Source organism: Stigmatopora nigra, chromosome 2 (genome assembly GCF_051989575.1).
Source record: "Stigmatopora nigra isolate UIUO_SnigA chromosome 2, RoL_Snig_1.1, whole genome shotgun sequence".
In the NCBI taxonomy this organism is placed as follows: Eukaryota; Metazoa; Chordata; class Actinopteri; order Syngnathiformes; family Syngnathidae; genus Stigmatopora; species Stigmatopora nigra.
Genome location: NC_135509.1, coordinates 10,427,746 through 10,455,350, shown reverse-complemented (window position 1 = coordinate 10,455,350; position 27,605 = coordinate 10,427,746). Strand labels below are relative to the sequence as shown.

At 39.5% G+C, this 27,605-nt stretch overlaps 1 protein-coding gene across 1 annotated transcript in view; it reads right to left on the bottom strand.

Annotated features, from left to right (window-relative positions):
* The window catches only part of LOC144208518 (pleckstrin homology domain-containing family A member 7-like), a 50,072-nt gene that overhangs the window by 10,038 nt on the left and 12,429 nt on the right, over positions 1 to 27,605 (bottom strand). The window contains exons 5-14 of the mRNA XM_077734422.1: positions 14,757 to 14,840; positions 11,986 to 12,103; positions 9,106 to 9,213; positions 8,961 to 9,033; positions 7,458 to 7,558; positions 3,000 to 3,181; positions 2,089 to 2,583; positions 1,426 to 1,972; positions 901 to 984; positions 299 to 475 (exon numbers count right to left, since the gene is read on the bottom strand). Coding sequence (XP_077590548.1) covers positions 299 to 475; positions 901 to 984; positions 1,426 to 1,972; positions 2,089 to 2,583; positions 3,000 to 3,181; positions 7,458 to 7,558; positions 8,961 to 9,033; positions 9,106 to 9,213; positions 11,986 to 12,103; positions 14,757 to 14,840 — 1,969 coding nt within the window. The remainder of the gene's footprint in view (positions 1 to 298; positions 476 to 900; positions 985 to 1,425; positions 1,973 to 2,088; positions 2,584 to 2,999; positions 3,182 to 7,457; positions 7,559 to 8,960; positions 9,034 to 9,105; positions 9,214 to 11,985; positions 12,104 to 14,756; positions 14,841 to 27,605) is intronic.

Here is a 27,605-nt window from a genome sequence, read left to right as displayed (position 1 = left end):
CCAGTCAAAAACACGACACATTGCGTCTAATTTTTTTAACGTGGGACTGTCTCAAGGTGATAAATAGATTTAAGGTAGAGGCTGCCACTTACCACACTGTTGAGCGAGAGCTATTTTAACTCTACATTGTGCTGTGCTATGTTGGTACAATGGAAATTAGACTGTTTATTTGTGGCAAAATGTTAAATATGTTAGAAACTTAATGGTTTTTTTTTCACTTTTAAACACTTTTATGTAGGGCAACCTCCACCAGGTTGAACGTCTATCTACGATGAAGGCGGTTTGGTTGGCCGCCCACCTGAGTGTTGCCCAACAGACTGAGCTGGGTTAGAGTAGGTGAGCAGCCGGTGGCGAGGAACGGGCTGGCGCATGACAACCCATAGCGCTCAAGCTGCGATAGTGTGTGCTGGCGGGTTGCCGCCATCTTGGCCTGTTGGCGGCGCAGCTGAATGAGGAGCAGGGTGAGCTCATCGGGCTGTTCGGCGTCATCAATGTGACCAACACACACACCAGAGTGTTACATTTCCAACTCAGTTTGGATGTTTCACTTTTTTTCTATTTTTGTCATCAAATGCGAATAAAAATTGATGAACATAAGCATTTTACCAACACCATTAGCAAATTATATCGAAGTATCTCGGAAAAACTGTTTTTAGGTTTAAAATCCTTCTTCAACCTTGTTCAATGTCTTTAGACCATGATTAAAGTAGGGATTCACCCATATGAAAAACCCTTGGCCGAAACCAAAGTAATTAATAATATTATATTATATTTACATTAAACTAAACAGTGAAGCCTGTTATTTTGTTGTTGTTAGAGATTGAAATAGAAATGCTTAATATAGTTATTTGATCATTTATTTTGCACTGACAAACAACATTTTAGTTGAGTCAAACATACCGTTTTGCCGTGGAGGCTGGGTGCACTGACCGTGTGGGTGATGTAGTTAGATGGAGGCAAAGAACGCCTCTCGTTGGTGGACGCCTGCAGCAGACATAGCAAACAATTTCCAAAGTTGCAGTATCCTCCTATGACCTGGCGTCCACATGTGTGGACATCACATTTTTGGTTGTCAAAGACTACAACGTTAAATTTTGGACTGCAAAGGCCTGGTGTCCACTGATAATGTGGACATAATTTTTCTCAGAAACAACATCATGTAAAAGATAATTCTTTGTTTTTACACTCATCAGGTCCCAATTAGCCTAAATATCAGAGAGAAAATTAAAATGTATGCTGTGCAAGAGTTTCAGTCTTAGGAGGGTATACATCCCAACTCAAAAGACAATATTTACTACTTTTGTATATGTGGAACTGACAATTATCTGTAACCCCCAACTTGTAACCCTCGTAGTTATAAACTTAGAAGAAAATCCTGTTTTTAAACAGTAACTAAAGATTAAAAGCAAGTTGAGATGGTTTTACCTTGAAAAACTGTGACTTGGTCCTGCGAGGTGAAAGGGTAAACGGGGAGTCCACCCTTGACCCATCAGCCAGTGGTCTTACTGTCACACGGTCAATTGGCGTGTGTGGGCGGCGAGCGGGCGACAAGGTCTTCATAGTGCCCGGTGGAGGTCCCGGAGGCGGGATATCTGCGGCAGAAGGTGGTACAGACACGCAGCGTGGCGGTCCTTTGTGTTTGGTGGACGGAGGAACAGAAGATGGCGGCCTGGCACCAAAAGGGTAATCCGGTGCGGGCGTGTAGACGGGCGCCGTGGGGCTACCGAGGCGGTACTGTTGGCGCTGCTGCCACTCGTACAGTTGCAAAGCGGTGTTGGAACCCGAACCGCCCAGCTCAGGGGTGAGATGGAAGTGGCTCAGGCGGTCCTGGGCGTACTTGTACTCGCCCATGCGTGCTAGAGGAGGACTGTGTCGGGGGGTCTTTGGCAGGGTCTTCTGTGCATCCAGGGTGCTAAACTTGGGTTGGGACGGTGGCGTTCGACGAGGGAGAGTGTTGTCTCGGGACAGTGGACTGTTGAAATGAAGAAAAATACAGTTAGTGTCAGGCCGCTATGTATCTAGAGACTAATAGGATTTTTTGTGAGTTTTTGGTACAGCTTTCTGCACTCGCTAGTGTCTGCCACTTACCCTTTCTGCTCAGCTTTCTGCACCTTGACCCACTGCTCCACCTGTTCCAGAGTACTCCTCCTCCTCAGTTGCTGGTGAGCTTCCGGGACCCTCTGGTAAGTCCCCGCAGCGATCCCATTGGGCTCCAAAATCGGGCTAGGCATCTCAACCAGGCCATTCCTGGAAGTGGCACCCTGGGGTAGCATGGAGGCAGACCGCGAGAGCGCTCGAACCGGCACCCTGGACTCTGATGCTGACGAGGACGTGTTTTCCGCCGGTGGGGGAGCAGAGGATGAGGGGTTGGTGGGAAGGGAACGTTGGGTGTCCATCTCCACGGTGAGGGCGGAGGCTTTATGGAAGCTACAGCGGTCGTCCTGGTCCTGATCGATGGGCTCAAGCATAACCTCATGCGTCACAGGTCTTTGGGGTTCTGGAGCCTTGTGGTTGTTGATGTGGTTGGTGTGTGTGAGGGTCTGATGATGGATCACGTTGAAGTGATTGGACTGTTCCACTGGTCTGTTGAGAATAACGTGGAGTTGAAAGAATCAGAATATCCAGGTTTAAAACCATCATTTGAAACTCTTAACATTGGATTTCAATGCCTATTGGGAACCATTTGAGTTCAGATAAACTGGTAAGAGATTGTGTATGTCAGTTTTTGCAATGTTGTCTTTCTGCCAAGGACACTTGGAATTTAATTTTGCCTGACCTTACTTTTTTAGGTACTCGCTTAGCAAGCAATTTGAAGCTCCACTGATTGTGTTGAGAAATAATGCTGGTTGGAGGGTTAAATAACAATCAGGGCCGGCTTGGAGGACAGGCAAGCAAAGTCATATTCCCAGGAATATTACTGGACCCGAAATGGAGCCATTCTGAGTCCAAGCAAATTGAAATGATGGACTGAAATGGGGTTTGCGTGGGTGTGTCCTGACCTGCTACCCGAGTGGATTGGGGCACTGATGTTGGCGGCCTGGTTCATTGCCCTCAGCCACGTGTTCATGTCTTCCTGCGTGTCGGCACTGAAGTAGTATGTCCTCATGCCCGTGTGCTCCGCCTGAGAGCCAATCACAGAGCTGTGTTTGTAAATGTACGAGCGCATGCCCGTGTGGCCGGCCTGCGGGGGGAGACAGAGAGAACGGGGTCACAATCTCTATGCAACCTTAATGTCGACACGCCTCATACACCGACAACACCAAGAAACATGGACAGGGAGAGCAGCACCAGCCAGTTAACAACAAAGACACAGATTTGACCAATGAGTAGGAAGGAATACAACAAATAACACCTATTTGACCTCACAATTGTTTTCTCATGAGAATGTATGTGTGAATGGAATTTTGTATCTGTAGATGAAAAGGTGTTTGTGGGTGTGTGTGTGTGTTGTATATACTATAATAGATATGCATAAGAATTGTGTTTTTCTGTCTGTGTGAGTGCGTATGTTAGTGCCTGTGGGATAGCCGGTGGATGTGTATATATTTCAGTGTGTAGGTGGGTGAGGGGGGATAATGAGAGAAAAACACAAATAACACTCCAGATGTTGATTTGTGAGAATACACTAGACCACAGATAACAGTTTGAACAGGAACTGTAAATATATATTTTTTAAGATAGACAATAAAAAGGATCATCGTCTTAATAGAGCCTTTGTCTAATTAATACATAATTAATAAGTTGGATTTAGCCAACTAGGAAATATAAACGGAGTGCTTTCCTCCTCAACTATAAATGCCCCAGCCAAATATATTTTGTAGGTATATTTCCACATTGTCTTAAAAACAATGCAAAGACAATTTAAATAAAAGTCAAAGATAATAAAGATAAAAATGTTGACTTTTTTCTTTTTTACTTTTTATCCACTGGCCATTTTCTCTTCCATATCCCTGTGAATGTCTGACTCTGATCAGAACCCAAGGGAGTTCACTGGAGTGCTTTTAGTGTCTGCGTAGGTGGCTAGCGCTAGAGCAATAACCGCAGGAAAGAATGAGGTGGCCGCTTTTTTTTTTTTCGACCATTGAATTTAAAAAAATAAATAAAAGAAAGAATAGTAGGTATTGTCAAGACAATCGCTTGCAAGGCAGGTTGTATATCCGCTTTCATTAAAAATGCAGGATTTTATTCCACCTGGAATAATTAGGGAATTATGAGAATGGAAAAAAAATGTTGACTTTATACAAATAATGTTAATTAGCATTTGACAACAAAATATAGAATATTGAAATACATTTTTAAAACCTATGATAACATTATCCTGGTTCTTCACCTTAGTCTGTCTTCATGTATTTTTGTTATATTTTGGGGGCCTGCATTTATTTTATTTTCACATCCCATTTTACAAAGCTTTCAAGGCCTTAATTTTTTGGCCTCCTTCTGTGGGATTTCCGAGCAAATGTGTTGGAGATTAGACACAGGGTAGGCTGTTGAATGGTGAGGACAGTTCACAGTAACATATGGCCACTTACAGAAAGAAAGAAAAAAAGCTTTTTGAGAAAGGAGTCCAAATGTCCTCCATTACTGTTGTCTCTTTTAGATGATGTCATGGTATTTATTTATCTAATCGCCATCCAGGCTCACTTCCTTTCATTCCTCTTGCTTTACTTTCCATTCACCAGCTTCCTTCCTGTCCTTCTCCACACGTACGTCAGTCTCACGTGTCCTGACACTATTTAAAGAGCGCATTGTCCTCGTAAAGATAAGCCAAAGCACTGCTCAGCTCTTACTGATAAGTTCTACCACTGGAAAATAAATTCCGAGTTAGGAAAAAAGACAAACTGGGGATTTATTTTACAGTGGAGAAAAAAAAGCATACAAATATAGAGAATAGGAGCCTCTGGCTGTTTCATTTTCAAGTCGCCTGCTTTCATTGAATATAACACACTCAATCCTTCTCTATTTGTAAAGAGGCAGAGATCCTGTCAGGAGTAATGTAACACCATTGATAGATATTTTTGAATATGCATCCTTTTTCTAAAAAATGTGCAATAATAAAATGCTACTCCTAAAAAGGCATTAGTGGACCGCATGCAAAAGATGAGGTGGAGTCAACAAAAGTCCCCAACCAATAACACAAATGTAAAAAATGTAAAGACAAAGAAAAAGCAAACGGAGAAAGTAACACAACAAAAAGCTGATGACCATCATGCATAAATAAAGACAAGTGACAATGTGGAATGTCCACAATATTGCCAAATCCAACAAAGGGTGAGAGTACCTATATTACGTGACTTGCTGGGGTGTTTGGGAGAGGTGTCCCGTTCGGGCAGCCGACCAATGGGAAGAGAGGGAAGAGCAGGTGGAGGGGGGGAGGTTTAATTGTCACACTCATCATACGTCAACTTACTACCGCTCTGCTGCGTGATTAAAGGCCTGTTGATAGTACTGTGTGACCTTGACCTATAAGCTTTACTTGCTCTCTGACAATTCACCTGCCTCAAATTAAATTGTATTTGCTATCCAAGTGCTATCTGTAATGATTCTATTCCAACTTACACAAAAATCACAATTTGAATGTTTAGGATTCAGTCCGTTGCCTGTGTGTTTGTTTCACCATCATTGCTATGTCCAAAAATAAGACAGACACCTTTTATTTATAGCCAAAGGCGTGGAATTCCAAGCCTGACCGAGAGTAGACATAAACAGTGTCTTACTACATCATGCCGACAATTGCGACATATTAACATCTTTCAGTAGAGCTGTTTTTCACCCATCTATTCAATTGCATTAAGTACAAACTACATAAAATTTGTGGCATGGTATTACCTATTTTTTCTAAAATGTGTTTAATTCAACAATGAATCATTTTAGTGTTAGAATCGACTATTTTTAAAACATTGTCTTATGCATTAGTAGGATTTGACTTTTTTTTTCCATGACCTAGATGTCTTCATGGCAGTTAAACAAATAGCCTGTTCCAAGTATAATAAAGATACCTTACTTAAGCTCCACTCTAGGGGAAAGAAAAAAGGGAGAGCTCAAGTGGAGGCTATATTTAGAAGAGCTATTCTATAGAGCAGTATTCTATAGAGCAATAGGTTGCCAATGGTCAATGGGCTTATACTTATTGAAAAGGTTAAACATGATTCACTGTGTTAAAAAAACTAACATTTTAGGCAATTGTTTAAGGAAAGGATAAAATAATGTATATTGAAATTGTGTAACTACAGTGAAAAGAAAAATATATATATACATGTACATTTTGTCTAATGACAAAGAGTAGGATTGATTGCTTCTCAAATATCTTAAACCTTGTTCAGGAGTTATGCCAATAGGAAATCCATTCCATAGGAGGCTGACTATTAAAACCTCCTTTGACACCCGGCACAAATTTCACTACAGCAGGTGCCTGTTGCCAAATCATTTTAATGGCCCATTCACAGTAGTAAAAACTAAACTGATATTAACACATGAGCCAAGCTGCCCCCATTTGGCCACTAAAACTATGTAAAGGTGGTTAAAAAAAATCAAGAGTTTGAAGCTGCTACTTGTGGGAATTGGACAATTTAAATACATATACTATATATTGTTCAAAATTGTAATTAGCATTTGCACTTATGAAAAATATCGTTCATGCACACATTGAAACTTTTTGAAACACACAAAGTGGCAGAGAACATATTTTGACGACATTTGAAAACACAAATACTAATTGTAAGTGTAAAAAAAATGTCAAACTTATTAAATATTCTCTATTCTATGCATATGGATGTATAAATTTATGCATATGCTCATTTGAGGCGGAGACTTGTGAGAATGTCTGATTTCGGCTTATTAGCATGAGTGTCAGAATAAAAGTGTCACAGTAAAAAGTGTCGATATTTTGATGACTTTGGAAAACACAAATGCTAATTGTACATTAAAAAAAAGAGCTAAATACTCTCTATTCTATGCATATGGAAGTATAAATGCATATGCCCATTAGAGGCGGAGACATGTAAGAATCTCTTCTAATTGGTATGAGTGTCATAATATAAGCGTCACAATAAATTGTGTCTTAGTTTCCTGTTTTATTAGGTTTGTGTTGTTTTTAATAGGAGTAATAATCTGTACAGGCTCTATAAATAGAGTTGATTACGCTGAGCTTTATTTGCTCCAAAGGCCCAATAAAGGCTCTAGTTAAAGGAATGTATTAAATGGAATCCGATTTTTGGGTTTCTGTGTTTAAGTAATAACACGAGATTGCAATCACACTGGCTTTATAATATTGCGGGATGCACTGTAGACTGCAGACTTTTATTGCATCCTATTCATTTTTTTTATGGTTATTAAGTCAGACAGTCAGCAAACTACACTTTCCGAGTAGTACATTGGGAAAAATGACTGTATAGCTATTTCTAGGTATATTTCAAGTCAATAAAAGAAACAAGGTTAAATAAAGGAAGAGGCCATACTACCTTGAAGGCATACTTGCGGCTGATATGGTCCTCGGGTCCCACGGGTGAAATGACATAGCTGGGAAGCGGAATGCTGCCAAGGACCGCCTCCTCTCTGCTGTCTGTGTAAGGGAAGAGGAGGGAGGATGATTGTAGGGGGGCAATAGGAGGCAAAATGGATGAGAAATTATTCAAGTATTAAGTAATTTTTTGAGACAAATATGCTCCCAAAATACTCCTCCAGTAAATGACTTACACTATCATTGTATAGTTATATATAGATGGCCAGAGTTTTGAGCCTAGAATCAAATATATCTAGGTTTATCATTATTTAAAAGCTTAAGACACCATTCTGAAAACGTGGTCGACTTAAGTCTTCTTTTTTATGCTTGGAAAAAAAAAAGAGTCCATAAAGTAGGAAAGGTAATTTGAATGGAAAGCATAAGTTCATTTACACTCACATAATCAAATATTAAGATACTTTTAGGGACAATTTGCTAAAAAAAAAACCTGGCTAAGTGGCAAGCTCAGTGATTAAAATTTTCATGATGGCTTCAGTTTGTCTCTGAATCCCATTACTTTGATTTATGTGAAAACAAATGGATGGATGGACATTTTTCCCCCAAAAAAACAGGCTGTGTTCAATCTTTTCAGTCTCCACTCTAAACGACTTAAACCAACCAAACAATTCAGCATCAACGTGAAGGTCAACAATTCACAAATATGCCAACACAGTCAGTTTCCATCTTAATTATGTCTGTAAATAACACAAGCTAAGTATTTGTTTCCTCTGAGACTGTGTGTGAGTGTTTGTGGAATACTGAACAATTATCAAATGTAAAGTGTTGAAACAATGTCCAAAACATTCAGTGGCATCTGGTAGCCACCGCCCCTTTAAAAGCAGGATTAGCTAATTCTTTAAAAATAATACAGGGGCCATGGAAGGAGACATTCCCTAAGCGGCGAGTAACGAGGGCTGGTGTTTTTATCTCTGCCCTCAAAAGCCCAAGTGCACGTGCACTGTGTAAAGTGCCTGGGGCAGACAGGGGCCACCTGAAACTAAAGTGCCTAAGTGAAATAACAAACTGGGGAGGGAGAAGGCTTTTCATTATGTCAAGTGCAGAGAAACCCGTTTGAAGTCAGAAGAATAGAGTGGAAAAATTAGATGAGAGAATTGATTTCTTTTTTCCAAGGCAAGGAGGCGTGTCCTAAAGCATTTGATTGGCATAGATATTAAATTAAATAACATTTGTAGGGGACAAGGCGTGCAAAGTAAATCTATTTCATTTTCAAGGATTAATATTTAATCAACTTAAATTATATTGGCAGCGGTACAAATTAAATCAACTAAATCTTCACAGTTGCCTCTTAATTGAAACACATTACATTTATTTTCATGGCTAAAATTTTGAAATGTGGCACTTCCACATTTATTGCAATATTTTATTGCTATTTTGGTACAGGATAAAGAAAATGGTTTAATATGTCCTATATTATAGGTTTAATGGTAGATAAGGTGAATACCTTTATAGTAGAAGAGGCAAAAATCAGCCAAAACGAACCACTTCCTCTTCCAAAGACGCATACCGGAGCTGTCCTGCAAGGAGCAGAGAAAAAGCATAGATTCATACATGCACACATGTATTTGGTCAGTGTGGGGGGTCCTGACCTGTTTGTAGAGCCATCCTCGGACCACAACAGGAACATTTGGGTTCCTCTTAATGGCTTGTTCTCGCTTGCCGAAACTGTGCACCCTGCTTCCGCTAGAGCGAGAACCCTAAAAGAAAACAAAAATTGTGAATGACTGTCAGGTAATGTTAACTCAGTGAATGATGTAATTATGCTTAGTATCTTAACCTAATGCTAAAGTTAGACAGGCAAAAAAAATGAACATTTAGGTGAATGGAAGATATAATAAGGATTAAGACATGTCTTTTTTTAATTTTACGCAAGACCTCCCCTGTGTTAGACCACTGGCCAGCACAAAAGTCATTTTTTTATTATCCCAGTCATTCATCCTCCAATACATGTGTACAAAACAGTTCCACAACCCATTAACTGTGTGTGTATTTATGCACGTGGATGCCAGGAAGACCAAACCTTGTAAATACACAGTGGACACATTTGACAAATCTCATTACACAATCTTCTGGCAATCTTCTTATAGGCTTCAGGCACTGTATGTATACACACACTCATATTTTATAGACTGTATGATTGAGCGGGAGCAACGATACAGTACATGAGGTCTGCAGTGAGAGTTTTCCACAGCAACAAGTGAATAATTTGGGTCTGGTTGCTTAGCCAAGCAGAATACCAAGTCAAATCTCACATACTCTAAAAAAATACCCACACAGTGCATATACAATGTGAGAATGCTATGAATGTTTCATACATGCTTGTGGACCACTTTTAGCCAAGAGTAAGCATGCTGTTACATAATCCCGACTTGGTCAGAGAATCACTAAGGTCATTTACAATATGAATACTTTTCAAACAAAAGACAAGAGGCAAACAGTTCCCAGCTGTATAAATAACATATCAAAGTTAAACTCGATAAAAGGGTCAAATAAGACTAAAAAGTATTCTGTAAATTCAATGCCGGGATGTTAGTGGGAATGCAAGTTGTATTTATGTGACACGTGATTAACCAGTCAAGGTTGTAACCTGCTTTTTGACCAAAATATCCACTAGGATGCGCTTCAGCATAGCTACCTATTCAAATGCCTTCATTTTGATTTGTGTGTAAAAAGCATCAGATGATTGCGGAAGCTATTTGTTACCATTTCCAGTACTCAATGAAAAAAAATCATACACTCCAATTAATTTTTGAAACATGCCTCGTTAGGACCAAACTTGCCTCACTATTTTTGTCAAAAATGATAAACCTTCCTTGGCTTCAACTAGGGAGAATAGACAAGCTTGAATAAGATGAATTTTAAGTCTTTTTTAATGCATTCATGCAGAAACGCTGACCTTACAGAACATTGTTGAAGACGTACCTTTCTACTCTGACAACAAACTTCAAGTGGATGGTATAAAAATTGTCTGGTAGTAGAAACAACTCATTTGCATTTATGCAGTAGCAACGCTGCTTAACCTTGTCAGTATTACGGGGTGCTGGAGCCTATCCCAGCTGACTTTGGGGAAAAGGATGAGCAAAGTTGAAAATGAATCAATGAATTTGTATTTTTAGAATCAAACAGTTAGTTAAGCCATGACTAATTTAGACTTTTGATGAAGTTAGGATTAAGGATTCTCTTTTTGAATTTAAATGAATCAAACAAATTAATTTCATCATATAGTCTGACTTCTTCACAACATGTGAACGAACTTCAAATGTCCCCTAATTTGTATGACAAAATGCAGGCTAAATATCATCCCTTGTGATATGTTCAAAGTGGATGATATTTTCAAAAGTACAAAGAAAAATAACGTTAAAGACTAACTGGAGCGCAGCAGGAACTCCCTAAACGGCGCTGGCTTTGATGCTTCCCGTAGAGGTAGCGCTGTCTGCTCATGCAAGTCGCAAAATATGAACGAGTGGCACAGAAAATGAGCGCTCGGGGGGGTTATGGAGGGGGGGGATTGCGACACATCACTCGAGATAGAATGAGCGATGACGCGGGTCCGTGAGCTGGCTCTGATGTTTTTGTCAGTAGTGGAATAGCTGTGATTCATTTCTGCCATGGCAGTGTTCCATGGAAAGGTGAGGAGGGGCTCATTTTTCCTTTGAAACACACAATGAGGCAGTTAAATTTCCCCTGATGTTGCGTTGCACCTTTGGGGACCGACATATGAGGCAAACCGAGGGCACGGTTATGGTGCCGGGGAGTTTTGACTGATGCCCCGTCACTAAGCCACCGTCCCCCTGAGACACACGTTCAATCTTGGGCTGAATAACCTGTTGATCGGACGTCACGTCAAGCCCACATGGATAGGGGGAACATGAATATACCTTGGCTAAAACAAGTGGATTTTCTTTACAGGTTTATATAAATATATTAAAAAAATATAACCCACTTGTTTTCAGCCAAGGTATATATATATTCAGGAATACTGTTTGATTTGTACTCTTTTGGCTCGTTTGTCTGTTCTGTCTGTTTGGCTTTGCAGCTGTAACAGTCCTACCAAAAAAAAATACCAATGGCATTATTATTATTATTATTTTTTTTTTGGGTAGCACAGTGACAGCTGCACTGCCAAACAGACAAATGAGCCAAAAGAATAGGAATCAAACAACTATTGTGTCTGCATGTGCTAACTTGAGTGCACGCATGAATTAAATCCATTGACTTTGACACAAAAACAAATTTTGTAAAGAGGCAGTTTTGGAATAATCTTTGGATTCTGACCAAATTATGTTTTATGTATACTGCCTCTGTAATAAAATGGGGCAAGAACAGACAAACCTGTCGTGGCTAACGACTACTAATCCTATATGCAGCCTTTTTTATCACTCTGCGGCTTCGACAGATACAAAATGTGAAGAAAGAGCACGTAATTGATGCCTGTATATTCGTTTTTTTTATGCTTGCCTCATACGGACCTTGGAAGTGTAGGTGGCTTCGACGGTGGAGGAGGTGGTGGCAGTGGAGATGTCACTGACGGTGGTGCTGGAGAGCTGTTCGATGCCAGGTTGGGACATCACGCGAGAACACGGCAGTCTGCAAACAGTGATAAAGTGATACATGAAAACTTAATTCTGCGGTTGTCCAAAGATCACAGCATCTTTTTTTCCACTGGATTGGTCTGAATTTAAGAGTTAGGTTCCTGTGACCCTATCCTCTCGATTGGTTTATCCATCCTTAGATGTCCCTGTGTATTTTCTGGTTTCATTCCACCGCGGTTTATCACAAATTTTAATCCTGTTAACATTGCACCATCTCAACAACTATTGGTTAAATTGTTTTGATGCTGAAACGTCGTCTAGACTTTTAATGGTAAACGAAAGGCATGATTAAAACATCACAGAGATTAGACGTCGAAGTTGAGTAGAATTTTGATGTCTGGAGGAAGAAAATGAGGCAAGAGTGAAGACTTTGAAGTGTCCTGCGAGGAAAACAAGAAGCGGGCAGGCGTCGTCACACTCACCAGGATGCCATTTTCCCCCAAAAAAACATCCAGCGACAAATCACATTAGCAACACAGCTCAGAAATTTCAATTGCTTTTCTTCTTTGCTCACCTCTCTCATGGAAATGTTCAATATATAGTCATCGTTCAACATCAGCCCACACAATGTCTACTTTGTTTTTGTGTGTTGGTGCCATTCACATTCCTAATAATGTTCATTTCATTTGCTGGATTTGTTCGATGTCCTAACTAAATAAACACCCACAGGGACACTAATTCCACTTTAATTAAAACCAGTGTTGGGGTTGTAGCAAAAAGAAGATAAAGTAAAACAAGCTTTGTTTAGTTAGTATTGTGTGCTTGTACTATGAAGCGATATCAATTGTTATGACTTCTCTTGACGATTCTTATTATTGATGACCCTAAAAATCAATTGGAATGTGAAAACAGGCAAGGTTTCTCATTTGAGTCTTTTTGAGGCGTCAAAAATTTGAAAAGATTTGGTCCCATGGAATGTATTATTTTATTAGTGATTAAAAATAGCAAAGATCAATGAATTGACTTCCATGAGAAAATGAGTGACATTTTTTCTGTTTAGAACTGTGAAATTAACAAACCAAATATTTCTTTTAGTTTTTACTACAGTTGGCAATAATTTGAAGATGATTTCTGTATAAGTTTTCGTTTCATTCTTCTCGAATAGGAAATGAATGCTTGGGATTTCATCCTAGCCTTGTTTTGTTGCACTCCTCCCCCTTCTTTTGCCTCATTACACACATCTCTTTTTTTTTCTCTTTCTCATCTAGTGTGGGTGTGTATATGCGTGCGTGTACGGTAGTTTACGTATGGGGGTGAGCCAGCAGGTTAGATTGTTCCCTTGCTCTGCCTGCTGATGGATCGGTCCTATTAGCAGCGTGGGCGTCAATCGGGCCCATCCAAGCCGCTGTGATCGTGATGCCACGTTGAAAGCAGCTCTATTTCCTGTTGCCTGTAAGTGCGCACTCGTCTTAACACCACCTGTGAATGAGTGCTTTCTCTTTCTTCTTTTTCATGGATGGGTTATATAATATGTATTTGAATGTCCATCCATCTGGGCTTAGATATTCAATTGAATAACATTTGTAGGGGACAAGCCACATGAAGTAAATCCATTCAATTTTCATTTTCAACTTAAATTCCTTTTCCAGAGCTACAAATTAAATCAAGTCAATTTTCAGAGTTCATTCTAATTAATTGAAACATTTTCACGGGTGAAATTATGATTGAATTTTTCTTTTCTGGGTACACTCATTTTGGCAATATAATCTATTCATTAGTTTTTCTCTTGCAACTTGGGCTACATTCATTTTCTCTAGTGGAAGTGTTCTATTATGACAAAATGATAAATAGATATATTTTTATCAACCACATTTACCTGAAAGTTAGAGTTCAATGTCCAATTAATTTGATTTTTTGATTCCACCTCAATTTTGACAGGTTTCAAACCACAACTAAGCGCTGCAACTGTGTCAGAAAAGTTGTACACCATGAATTTCACATTATAATGCATGGTCATATTTTGGAAGCACAATTTAAAAAAAAAACTGCTGCCTCATTATTTCATGAACGTTGTTTTACAACTATTTCAATTGATTAAAATAAAAATAATAGTCAAAGCTTGGAAAAGCACATAGGCCAACCTGCTCAGCTCAATTTTTATTTGCGGTAGTTCCAATTTTAATTAAATACGTTTAGAATTATTCTAACTAGCGTCGATTACCTAATTGAATAATAAAGCTGTGAAAATAAAATAATATTGACATTCTTTTGATTGAATCTATATGATATACTAAACTATGGCAGGCTATTTCTATTGCAAAGAATGTTTGCTAATTCCCGTTGACCAAACTAGCAAAATGATGAATTTAAGCAGGCTTAAAAGTGTATTTTCCGAAGATAAAGATAAAAAAAATCACTCAGGCCACTTATAAACAAGCGTTGACGAGACAGAGCGAGAAATGGCTTTTAACAGCTTCCTGACTGCGAGTAATAAGCGCACTCCAGAAACACAACTGCTCACCCTTGACGTTCCAACCTTTTGTGCTTTCTCTCTTTATTTAGAAAAACAAGACTAAAATAAAATGTAGAGCAATCAGAGTGACATACCCTTGTACCCAAAACCCACTTAGTCAAATAATGAAAAGGTTAAGACTTAAAGGCTAGACAAAGTGTGTTTTAAAAAAAGGAAGCAGCAAAGCATCACTCACTGTTCCTGCAGCATAAAATCCACGTTCTCTGGAGAAATCTGCCCGGTCACGGGATGACAGAAGGTGGTGCTCCTTTGGTTATGACTGAAACAAAAACACAGATGTACAGGTTAACAAAATGTCGTGGTAGCCTCAACACAACGACAGGCCAATCTGACTAAACACAAGTGGGACAACAAAAGCCCTACCCACGCCCAGTCACCCCACTGTATAGCCTGTGTGGACTCAGCACAAAATACTGGCTGCAACACAACTGTGCCTCCATGCTTTTCAGACAGATAACCAACCAATGGTTGAACACTAAAGCAGCTAGTTGATAGTTATAAGCCAAACTTTGACGCTGTGATCTAAACATCAAAGGATAAAAGGAGAGAATGCATGTCATCATTTAACATCACAGCATTAAAGGAGGGAAAACTGGTCATGATTTCAAAGTCTAGTCACTGCTTTATATTGGATACATTTAACTCACTGACAGCAATTCATGTCCCACCCATTAGAACTGTGAGGTCTTGATATGGATCATTGTGTTTCAATTTCCTTAACAGCTATATTTGTCTGAGCTATTTTGACAGACAGGGTACGCAGTTGGAAAATGTGTCTAGAACTAGTAATGTCTTGGTTTTGAAGGAACACCCAAAAGGGCCTAATTGATCCTAAAATGTCTGTTTTCCAAATAAAATGTGGTTCTACTCATGGTACACATTCATGGCATATTTTATGAAGTCGAGCTAAGGACACAATGTTCACTACTTTCTATGAAAAAAGAGAAGCCACTGGCAGATTGTCTCAGTTTCTGACATCGGTCAATGCCAACAGGGTAGTTCGTGACCACCGCTCGCTTGGATACAAAATATCCACCAAGCCTTCATGCAAACACACATGCACAACACATGATCTGACATAGCAATGTTGCACCTGCTGTAACACAGAACTTTGCAGTAACATCCGTCACTTGAACTGTTGGAAACCCAACAGTTAGACTGGCAGGTTCAAACTCAATCATGAAACAAATTTCAGATGAAAAAAAATCCCCTCCCAATATTTGGAGGAGATAAAATACATGCTTTATACAATCATTAATATACAAGTAGGTATATTCAACACAATATATTTGACCTATGGAAGTCTGCACAGAAGTGTACTTCCTTCCAGAACAAACGGGAAGTTTTCTTTCTTTCTCCAGCAAACTAGATGTTAAACCGACAGTGAGTTATCTAGTAGCGGGAGTTGTCCGAGTCAAAGAGTTGGTCTATTTAAAGGGTTTTCCCACATGAAAAGCATTTGAAGTACAGAGAGGCGGGCGGCATGGTAAAAGACAAGGTTACTCTCATTCCAGCACCTTGTGTGCTAGTTTGTGTATGTCCGTGTTTTGGTTATGGGTAGATACAAGCAGAGTAAAAATGAATATTACAGCGCCACTAAAAAAAAGCAATGTGATCATAGAAACTTTCAAAGTTAATGGGGGGGACCTTTGAACGTTAATACCATTTTTCACATGCCCTTACTGATTACTCGTTCATACCACAAGGTGGCTGCAAGCCTTTGTGTATCAATAAAGCTCCTCATCACACATCAACATTTTCCCTTTTAACCAACTCATCTTCCTATCTTGCTAATTATACCACATCCCGAGCTGCTGAACTCAATTCCTCTAAAGTTTGGCAAACCCAAAAGCCAGCAGCATGCACAGTAATACCCTTTCAAATGCCTTGCCAACATGACATCTAATAAATAAACCCTGACAGACTGTAGACACCCTCCTGAATGTTTACCTTCCATCCGCATGATTACTGCTGGGTCTTCACCACTTGTCTGTCCCATGGAGCATGAAAATGTGCCTCAAGTACATCGACATGAGCCAAAATAGACATAATGATGTATGCAAACATGCGCGCATACACACACACACACAAGCAGAATGCACTGAGTCAAGACGTTAAGTTCCACGCCAGACTTTGCCGTCAGTGAATTCCAGCGAGCATACGACGATGACACATTTGGTTCAGATCCACATTGCTGCTGCCATCCTTTCTTGATCAGGTTACACATATAGTGACATTTATACATGCAGACAGAGGTATATTGTAAAAGAATTACACATTTTCTCTCACAAAATCAAATACATTTTTCTCTGTGTCACTCTCCCTATTTCTGAGACGTACACATACACTAATGTATTCAAAATCAGTCTCTCCTGCTTTAAATTACTGTCAGCATTTCATCTAAATTCCCTGTAGCCAATAGCTCTCTGTAGTAGCATTTCCCTTAGTTCCACTTCATCTGCAGATGACTGACTTGATTGGAAAAAAAGGTGGGCGTACATTTTGTCTGTAAAACAGACTTGAGTATTTAGCATTCTTTTAATAAGCCATTCAGCTTCTCTTTCCAAAACCCCTTTATAAAGGAAGTACAAAAAAAAGTAGGGTTCAATTTCATACTAATTACTAAACAAGACAATGCTAATTATGATCTAGTGGAATAGATCTATCTTACTCAGTATTTCGTCAGAACTGTCTTTATTATTGGGTTTTGGCCTTAAAATAACAAAGAAAATAATATAATCTATAATAAACAACTGAGGCATCTCTCATCTTGAAAAGCATGTTTGTGAAACTATGGTTTGCTATGCCAAGTGGTTCTTATTAATGAGTGATGAGAAATCCTTCAAGTGTGCAGCGCTCACATTTCAAATTCTTTTTTATATTGGCTTGAATAACTAACTCAGCAGATAAGTGACTGAAAGCAACGTTTTACTCGCCCGTAGTAGTTAGGAAAAACATAAACCACGCACATTGTGTAGTCTGAATATACAGTAACTGGCAGGTAGGTAATTAGATTGATTCCATTAAAAAAATCTGATTCAAAAGCTGATTTTTTCAGCACTTGTGTTTGTTTGTATTTAGTTTATGTAATGTGTATTCCTTTGTGTGTCTTATCTTTGCAAGTGCCCACTGATTGTACCTTTTGTTGTTTCCCCCCTAGTGTCTCAGCCAATCCACAGCCTCTCGTGTCACCCACCTGTTCGTCACGGTCTCATTGCCCCCTGCCTGCTTATATAAATCGTCATTTGTTGCTTAGTCCTTGTCAGATCGTCAATCGTCATTTGTTGCTTAGTCCTTGTCAGATCGTCATCCATACAATGTCTGTTTTCCATGTTGAGTACGTATCTTTCTATTGTGGTTTGGATTTGTTACTTTGTCGTATTTGACAATAAACGGGGAGGATTCAGATAGGCATTAATGCTTGCCTTGCGTCATGAACACTTCACACACTCTCTCGCACTCTGGCTGAAGACAAATAACAAAACATGGAGAATAAAGATGCCTCGTGGGCATAATAGCAACACAGATATATACACACCAAACTCAAACCTACTATCCAAGGTCCTCCGAATAAAGTATGGAAAGTAAATACGCAGTGGTTAGAAAATAGAATGTCATACTAATATAAATTACTATAGAACGAGTAGAACATGTTAATTAACAGATTGAACATAATTATTGTTTATACTCTGAGAGAGAGAGATGGATGAAGAGTGTAAAGAGGAGACATGTGATTAAATTCTTAATTCATTCTTGTTAATCAGGCAGGGATTTATTTTAATACTAAGATTGGCAAAGCAGTGGAAGTACAGGTTAAAAGAAATATAGTAGGTAGGTTTTATGATCTGCCATGTGGGCCGTTATACTAACGATTCATCTAACATATCTGATATCGATTTGTATTCCCATAATCCAACCGCATTGATCTTTGCTTGCCAATTTGGCCTTCAAATTCAGTCAGTTTCTATGATGTCATCACCATATGCAAGCAGACTACATAACTCAGCATGGCAAGACCTGAAAAACCATCAAGTGACAAGGAACCTTGTTTTACGAGACATTACAAGAATTAAGAAGGCTTGCTTTTTAGTTCTATTTCATTGCTCATTTCAAATGTTTGGATTCCACTTTGCTTGGTGTTTTTCCGATGCTCTCTTTTCCTTTGTTCACACTGTCGTTTAAGTTTAGGGTTGTAAAGTGGCACTTAATTGTACCGCCACTGAGAAGCACCCTGCGGTTCTTCTGCACTGATTATTTACTTGATTGTGATTTGTGTCTGGATTGGGTTGGGGGGGACGCGAAGGGGATGGTGTCTGTGTTAGGAAAGCTGAGCAGAATGAGTCGCAACTACAACCTCATACAGAAGAAAACGCCCGACACACACCCACTTACCCACCCAGACTCCTCTAGAGATTGCTTCGGGACATCTTGTTGCTATGGAAACATCTAAATGAGAACATCTTTATCTTTGAATAAGGCCCACTAATCTGGAGTCTAGTACCATAGATATTTGCAAATATTGAAGGATGTTATTTTGTTGATTGAGATTAGAGTAGTTCTTGCTAACACCTCATCAAAATACAGTGTGTGTGCATGCAAGGCGCGTGTGAGGACATTCAGGGAGGAAAAGCAGCAGTCGGCATGGTGACTGACAGCCTGGCATGCTAATAGACGACAAGTTGACAGTCGCATTCATGTTAAAAACATTTTTGTGTCCTGGAGGGTCCCATTCTGAAGGAGAGGAAATGTGCAAGTGTTGTGTGTCCATTAATAACACAAAAATTGCCTTAATGTTTGCCCGGTGTTAATAAAGCAGCTCTGATAAAACAATTTCTGACCATTTGTGCTTTTTCTTCATTGTGCTTCGGGCAATGGAGTTGTCCGGTATTGGCACGGAGGATGGACTGGCAGTAAAATGGCACAAAGCCCCCAAAACTGTTGATAAATTACTGGTTTATTGGCCTTCAGTGCTCTATTATGATGTTACACACAAACACACTCTGGCGCCTCAGATTTTATCATGGGAGTGCTATTCAATTTAATACAGAAATGGCATCAAAGCCCTTGCTAATATAACTGCAGTGGACTTTACAAACACAGCACACAACACTGATACTTTGGAGGTTGATAATGTCCAGCACAACATTCCCATTGTCAGAAATTGCAAAGAGTTCCTAAGACTGAAAAACTGCAACAGTGTTTGGACAAACACATTTTTTAAATCCACCTAAGAGGTGACACTACACCTCCTTACAACCAACCTGAATATCTCTCTAGAATCAAAGCTCTACTGGGCAAAACTGTAAAATCTCTTGAACACATTCATTTTCAAAAAGGAAAATACACATCATTAAAAGAAATGCATTTAACTCAGCAGGGGGAACCCTGACTTTAAAATTCCGTTTGCAGTTCCACTCATCATCATTAATCACCAGCCATAACCAAAATAAACACATTTGTTTCGCTCTAAGGAAATAAATATATACAGCTCTATTTATGAGCAGACATGCGTACTTTAGAAAAGTGCGAGGTTGCACTTCTATTTTTGGATCTCTGGTTATGTGCTCCAGTTCAGAAGTTGAGTATACACTACAGCCGCCATCATACTGTGTATTTGGGCCTCAGGAAAAGATGGCTCATGCAAAACAATTTCTACGCTTCATTAAGAGGTTGTGAAACTCTTAATTTCACAACCTTAGTGGGAGAAGACGAGCGGCACAAACATGTTTGGATGCATCTGCTTGGCTCATTCAACCGTTTTCACACTCCAGCAAAGTCCATAACTTCATAGCCACAGAGACATAAGACACAATTTTTTTAAAAAAGGCCATCAGGAATGGAAATCCCTACTGAATGCAATTTAATATTATTTCTTAGCTCAGTTTTTTCTTCAGATAAACAGATTGAAGAACATGCTGATACCAAAACCCTTCACATATTTCAACTGATACAATGTTTGTGTAATACATTTGGTGAAAACCAATAAATAGCTTTTTAAATACAGCCAAACCTACATTCTGACTAAAGACACTGTCTGCCCAAGCAAATTTAGCTTGACCTTCAAAGACAGATGTCATTGTGGGGAAAAAAAACAACACATTTTGTCAACGAATGCTGAACGATTCATCTGAGTGGACGGTTACTGTGACCTTCGGGCTGTAATTCCGCTTGGGCCACTTGTCAAAGTTTCAGCACCCACTGCTCAATATCAAGAAAAGGAGAAAACATCCAGAGTGAATGGCAGGCGTCGGGTGAAATAAGGTGCTTGGAGTGCACAGTGCAAAGTGCAAGTCTCTAGAGGAAAGTGGCAAAAATAGTGAGTCGGCTTAAGATGGCGTTGATATAGTAGCATCTATGAGATAGTGAAATGTATAGCAGCAAAGTATGATATTTATAGACAACCACAACAATAGCCATAGTGATCACTTGCCTTTCCAAAACAGTCTTATCAGTCAAAAGATGACGTCCCAGCCTTTCTCTAGCAATTTCACTTATGGCTCCACTTCGACAAGTTTGCTTGATGTCCACGAAAGTGACTCCAGGCATGATTAAACACCAAACATCCCATGCTTTCCTTTTTTTTTAAATGATATTTATTTCCTACTGGGATGACTGCAGCAGCAATGGTGTTAAATGAGTCGACACTGAAAATAGTTTTGTCCTTCCGACACATCACTCAACGGGATATGGTACAAAGAAGCAGGCACATATTGTAAATATTTGAGAGAATCGTGAATCTGGCGGTCTTTTTATGATAAAATGAATGAATCAGTTGATCTTTAAAATATCTAGGGTTTCACTTTTTTCTAACTTTGTTGCCAAAGCCTTTCCCTCCAAAAAATCTACAAACATAAAATAACATCCTTGATCAATACTTTATTAAACTCACTTTTTAACAAATTCTAGTCTATTATGATGCCTAATCACCTGCGGATATCTCTCAGAACTTTCACTCATTGTCAAAGTTAATATATTAATTGTAGAGTGGCATTCATCCCCAAAGAAAATCAGGTGCTTTACAGTGACCATTAAAATGAATGAAAAAGATGAAATGAAAACAAAACTTCAACATGAAGTACTAGTTTCAAAGCATAAATTAACGGACTGAGCGCCAAATGACAAACAAGAACAAAGTAAACACTATGAAGCTACAATGACAGAGTCCATGCCTGTTAAATCTATGTCACAACTTTTGACCTACAGAATCACTTGGTACATATCCAGTCACACACACACACACACACACACACACACACACACACACACAAGCTTTGACACTCACCTCCACGCTAGATTGACCCTGTCGTCTTATTCTGGATTAGCGAAGCGAGCGTCAGAGTCTGGACTACTTTCGCCGGACTACTTTCGATGCGACTGTGGATTAGAGTGCCGAATGAATGTAGGCGGCTGGAGTCTGATAGTCACCTCTGACAGGTGAGATAATGATTAACCAGCACCGCCACTGTGCTGGGAATGTTAAAACTTTCTCCAACACACATCAGCCAGAGCTGACAGCTGGATGGCTTGCAACCTAAATTGCAGAAGTGGGTGACTGGAGTCACATAATTTAACACAAATCCAATTTCAGGCACTAAGATTTGACAAGGCCTGCCTTTTCACATGTAAAAATATGTATTTTCATGATACAGTGACCCTAGTCAAATGTAAGTGATTGTTATGGAAAGCCTATAGTAGAATGGTATTAGAATAATAAATCATGGAATTGCAATCTGTGAATTTACAACCTGGGTGTTGTATATTATCCAAGTTATATCAAAAAACGGATACAACTGTTGGTGAATTTAGGATGAAATTGTAAGGTTGGGAATGGAAACCTTTATATTGTTCCTACTCGTGTACATTACTAAAACTGTTGTTTTTTTCACTTTGTATTTTATTTTTTTAGTCCTGCACTTTTCTTTTTTTTTTTTAATCAAAATAAATCTACAACTGGAATAAGTTCAATGTGAGCAGAAATTCTCTCAGGGAAGAATGAACAATCAAGCCTGATTTTAAAAATGAATGATTGAGCCATGAAGACATAAAAGTGTAAGTTAAAGGATAACAAAATCAAAAGAAAATAAATGAATGAGCAGGAGACACATCCCAATTGACTACTTCAAATTTTCAGTTGAATGAAGCCATGTGCTCTACAGGTGCACCAATCCAATGGTGACTCATTAAACGTGGGAGTCAAGAATAACAATTTTGTTGTTTTGGGGTTCATTTAGATGAGGAAAACCTTGCCAGAAAATATAACCTGCCTTGCAGTCTGAGCGGTTTGTCATGTTAAATCAAAATTATTCTGTTCCAGAGCAAATACCAACGCCACATACGTACTTTGTTAGCCACAAATAAGAGAAGAGACCTTAAAAATTTAAAAAATTTAAAAAAAGCTTACAATATTGTCTTGAGAGATAATATCAATCAGCTATTTAATCAAAAAATAATAATTCTACTTAATACTGTATAGGGCTTTGGTCATTGATGTTTTTTCTACTTTTGTTGACATTAACAGCTGAGTCAACAACATGGCACGAGAAGAAAAATTAAACGTGCCCTATTAGTCAACTTCTGCCACAAGTAAAACCAGTTTGGTATTTCGGTTAAAACCTAGAACACAATTAACAGGCCCAGAATAACCAGTTTGACCACAAACATCACAAAATGACCTAGTGAACCTTTATAATGAATTTAAATGATCGAATGGTTATAACAGACAACTCCAAATAAATAATTTAAGATTAGATATTGACACAAGCATTGTTGTGTTTATTTGCTAGTAGGCTTAGATCAGTGGTCTCAAACCGGTTCCACATAGGGATAAGGATCCCATTTAATTAATTAAGACACTTATGTCTGCTTTATGCCAATTTAAAACTCCTGCCATCTTGAAACATCCAAAAGGATAGTTCTGATTCCTGAGGAATGGCAACACACACTTGAAGTTCACATTCCAGCTAATCAGGTTTCCAGTTTAAACGTCATGCATATATTAATACATACATATATATATATAAACCTATATATGTATAATATATGGGTGTCTTAAGATGGTGGACCCTACATGTATAAATTCTTCAAGTCCCAACTTAACTGAAAATTTGAAATAATGTAGAAATGTTTTTCCAGGGGGTATCAAAATTAAACATGTAATACTAATTGCCATAAACAACTACTCTATCAACTGAGACATGCTGCCATGAAGAGATTTGAGTAACCTTTCTAGTCTTTAAACAATTGAAAAGCATTCCAAGCAAACCAATGGAAATGCATAGCATCAATCAACACAGCTTTCTTAAGAAACCTATTTTGGAACATCGGTATCTAGGTTGCGTACCTGCAAGGAGCGTGGTAGAAGGGATATCCGGGCTGGGGTATGTGATTGCAGTATCGTGACTGATTCCACATGGCGCTTCTCTTATATTTCCCTAGCAAGTCCGAAAGTGCCGTTTCTATTTCGGTGGTCTCACATTAATCACCGTCCCCTGGGTCAGACGGGACCACAGTGTTACACACCTGGAATAGAAGTCCCTCCCCACCCCCCACTACTGTTTTCAGGACAAACCAACAAGTAACTCAGCAGAGTGCTAGAAAAGCGCCCTAGGTGAGGAGTGACATCACAGGCTCCCCTTGTGATCCCGTTGAGGGTCAGACATTCACCCGCCTCCTCCCTGAGGCTCTGGGGAATAATCAGACAGAACAGCTGTTTTTAAGGTCAGCCTCCACCTGATGACGATCCTCAAACATCCTTTGAGCTCCTCCAAAGTTCAGAGATGTCGCAAATTCATCCCAAATCCGCATTAGATTGGTCTTTTGGGATACCCGGCACCAGAACAAGAGCAGACCGCTGGTTCTCTGTCAGCTTTCCCGCCTCACAAAAAAAAAAGAGCAGCAAGCGACTGTAGTCAGAGGAGAGGCGGGAAGTGGAGAGAAAGAGAGAGGGAGGTAAATAGAGCGGGGCTGACTTCCTATTCCTGCCTCGTGCACAACTGACAGGATGCACACCGCTGTGGGAGGGAAAGGACGATAGATAGAAAGAAAGTAAGAGAGAAATGAAAGCATACATGCCAATGTTTGCATGCCCCAATCCAACCGTGACTCAGGTGTCATCTGACACCTGAGCGCAAACACCTGAGCTCATCCTTTCTTGTCAAGCTTACGTCATCTCAGCAAAGTGTCCAAAGAATAGAAACATCGCCTCCAAAATCTTTGCTCAGCAGACATTTCACTTCTTATTTTGTGATTTTAAAATCAAAGAAATTTGTATTACATTAAAGTTCAAACCAAGAAAACATTTTGTGGGTAGCCAAGTGATCTACTGCAAGGATTCCCAACATTTTTTGAGCCAAGGTAGATTAATTTCACACGACAACAACAAAAAATTGCTCCAATTGTCTCACCCAAGAAAATCCTGGAATCTCCAAAATCCTACTATTCAGAATATCCACAAAAATACATCACATATCTACAAAGATCAATTTTTAACAATGGAGTCTTACTCAACTCTATGCAAACTAACTCCTACAACTCATTATTATTTAATATAAATCCTTAAATAGATCCTTTCATTCCTCAGGTGACAAAATGCCGCTCCCCCAGGAAGAGGCTCAGATGAGACCATTCAAGAGATTTAAAAATATTTTCAAACTTAAAATGAGTTCATAATCAGACAATGAGTCATGGCCCACAACATTGCCTTGAATTGTTTGTCCTACTCAAAATCATCGAGAAAAATGGCTACTTTTACGACAAACAATAGTATTTCAGGGCATTAATGTTTTGATTTCCTTTTAATTTCACTCAAAGAATGCTCATAACAACACCCAAGTGTAAATACTACTATATTGTGTTTCTACGCACTGCAAATGGAACACCTCAGCTCTGAATCTCCAGCTGTGTATTTCATCTTCCTCATCATTTCCAAAGCATTTTCCGAGCAGTGCCTAAAAGCCAGTTTAAATGTGCCAGCGGGCATTCTCCCTTGGTCAACTTAAACTCCCGCAGTAGTGTTTTCACTTTATTTCCCATTGCGCTCTTTAATATTCCATACGTAATCCACCAGAAAAAATGATGTTTGTGTTGATTGGACTGGACTAGACTTCAACTTTTACTCCGTATTCCCAAATCGGAATTAAAAGCCCATAACTAAGCCACCACAAATTGCACCAGTAAACACTTGCATAAAGTTATTTTTCATATGTTAATTTTGTTAATGAAAATAAATGTGTTTCTTGGACTTGAATCAATATAATGAATAGTATTCTAACTCATTTTCTATAGAAGGGAAAACGATTGAGTATGCAATTACTACACTGTTCACAGAAGGAGTGAAACCTCATAAAATTACTGGAGATGAAAGAAATGTAGCATCTTCCAATTAAGCATGTAGCAGGTGGCTAGTCAGCCAAATCCAGATGTGGAGCGCTCCTGGATTGGGCTAAATGGACCTTGAATCAAGGTCGAATGTGCTAGTTCTGGCAAGAGATAGGTGACACTCACAGCTGCTTCTCCAACCAATAAACTGCTCAATTTATTTTCCAACAGTCATATGTACACCGGTGATTGTGATTCTCTGATTCGTTGCTATTGACAGCAATACACGTCAAATCCACTATACCTTCTCCACACAGTGTTACTAGGTTGGAAATCTGTAAACGTTACAGTTTGGCAGTACCTGAGTTGGAAACCCTAAACCGAGTTTGAAACCCTAAACCGAGTTTGAAACCTAAAACTGGTTTTGAAACCTACTTTGAGACTGTGAATCTCACTCTTTCGAATGGGCGATTGAGTTCCTATTTAAAAACGAACACTTGTTTATACATTGAACAAAAAGTCTTTTTAATTTTGTTAAATAACGCGTTTTACTTGAAAACTACATTTGTGGCCCAACATTTTCCTATACAGGTTGATGAGTTGTTAGCGCGTCGGCCTCACAATTGGAGACCTGGGTTCAAATCCAGGTCGGTCCACATGTTCTTCTCCGGGCCTGCCTGGGTTTTCTCCGGGTACTCCAGTTTCATCCCACATTCTAAAGACATGCATGGTAGGCTGATTGGACACTCTAAATTGCCCCTAGGTAAGACTGTGAGTGCGAATGGTTGTTTGTCTCCTAGTGCCCTGCGATTGGCTGGCCACTAATTCAGGGTGTCCCCCTCCTTTGGCCTGAAATCAGCTGGGATAGGCTCCAGGACCCGTTGCAACCCTAGAGAGTATAAAGTGGTTCCAAAAACGAGAGAGAGAAATGTTTCCTATGCCATTTGAAAAGGCTATACTTCATCTCTGTTGAGAGGCAGACACAGAATTTCTACCTGGGGTGAATATAGTCATACAGCCTGCAGGGGCATGAAAATGTCTACTATAATTGGCTTGTTAAATCACAGTCACCCAGAACATAAAGAGGAAGCAATTGTCAGATGGGAGGAAGCAGCAAGACGAGGGGTTGAAACGGATGAAAAGAAAAGATAAGGTGCGTGAGTGAGTGAAGGAGGTGGAGGCTTGTCCGCCCCTGCTGTTTGTTTTTGGCTCTAAATGTAATTGTGACTGCATCAAATCCGAGTTAGAAAGCACAGGGGAAGGCAACCTATCATCCAGAAAGCTTGACTCTGCAAGAGCACGGCTAAGCCGGTGGCTCGGCTTGTGGCCCCATCGCGTCTCAACATCCCAGTCCCTCGTAACGCCTCCATACTGAAGGTCACCTGACGATCATTACTGACCACGCAGCTTCTTTTTTTGGGGGGCCTTTTCTTGTTCTATCATCTCTGCCCAAAAGCCTTTCCCCTATCTACATCATGCTCTTTCTCTTGGTCTTTATCTCCTTTTCTAGCCATCTTTAGTCCCCCTTTTTAACAATACACACAGGATCACTCCCTTGTGTGTCCAAGCCATTAAAAGCTGCTGTCACTTTTTCACTAACATTTTTTCCACTCTGTGGAGTTTGCATGTTCTCCCTGGGCTCGTCTAGGTTGATGATCTTGTCAAACTACAGTTCTTACTTTCAATTTCGTTGTGTGTTGGCTGCACG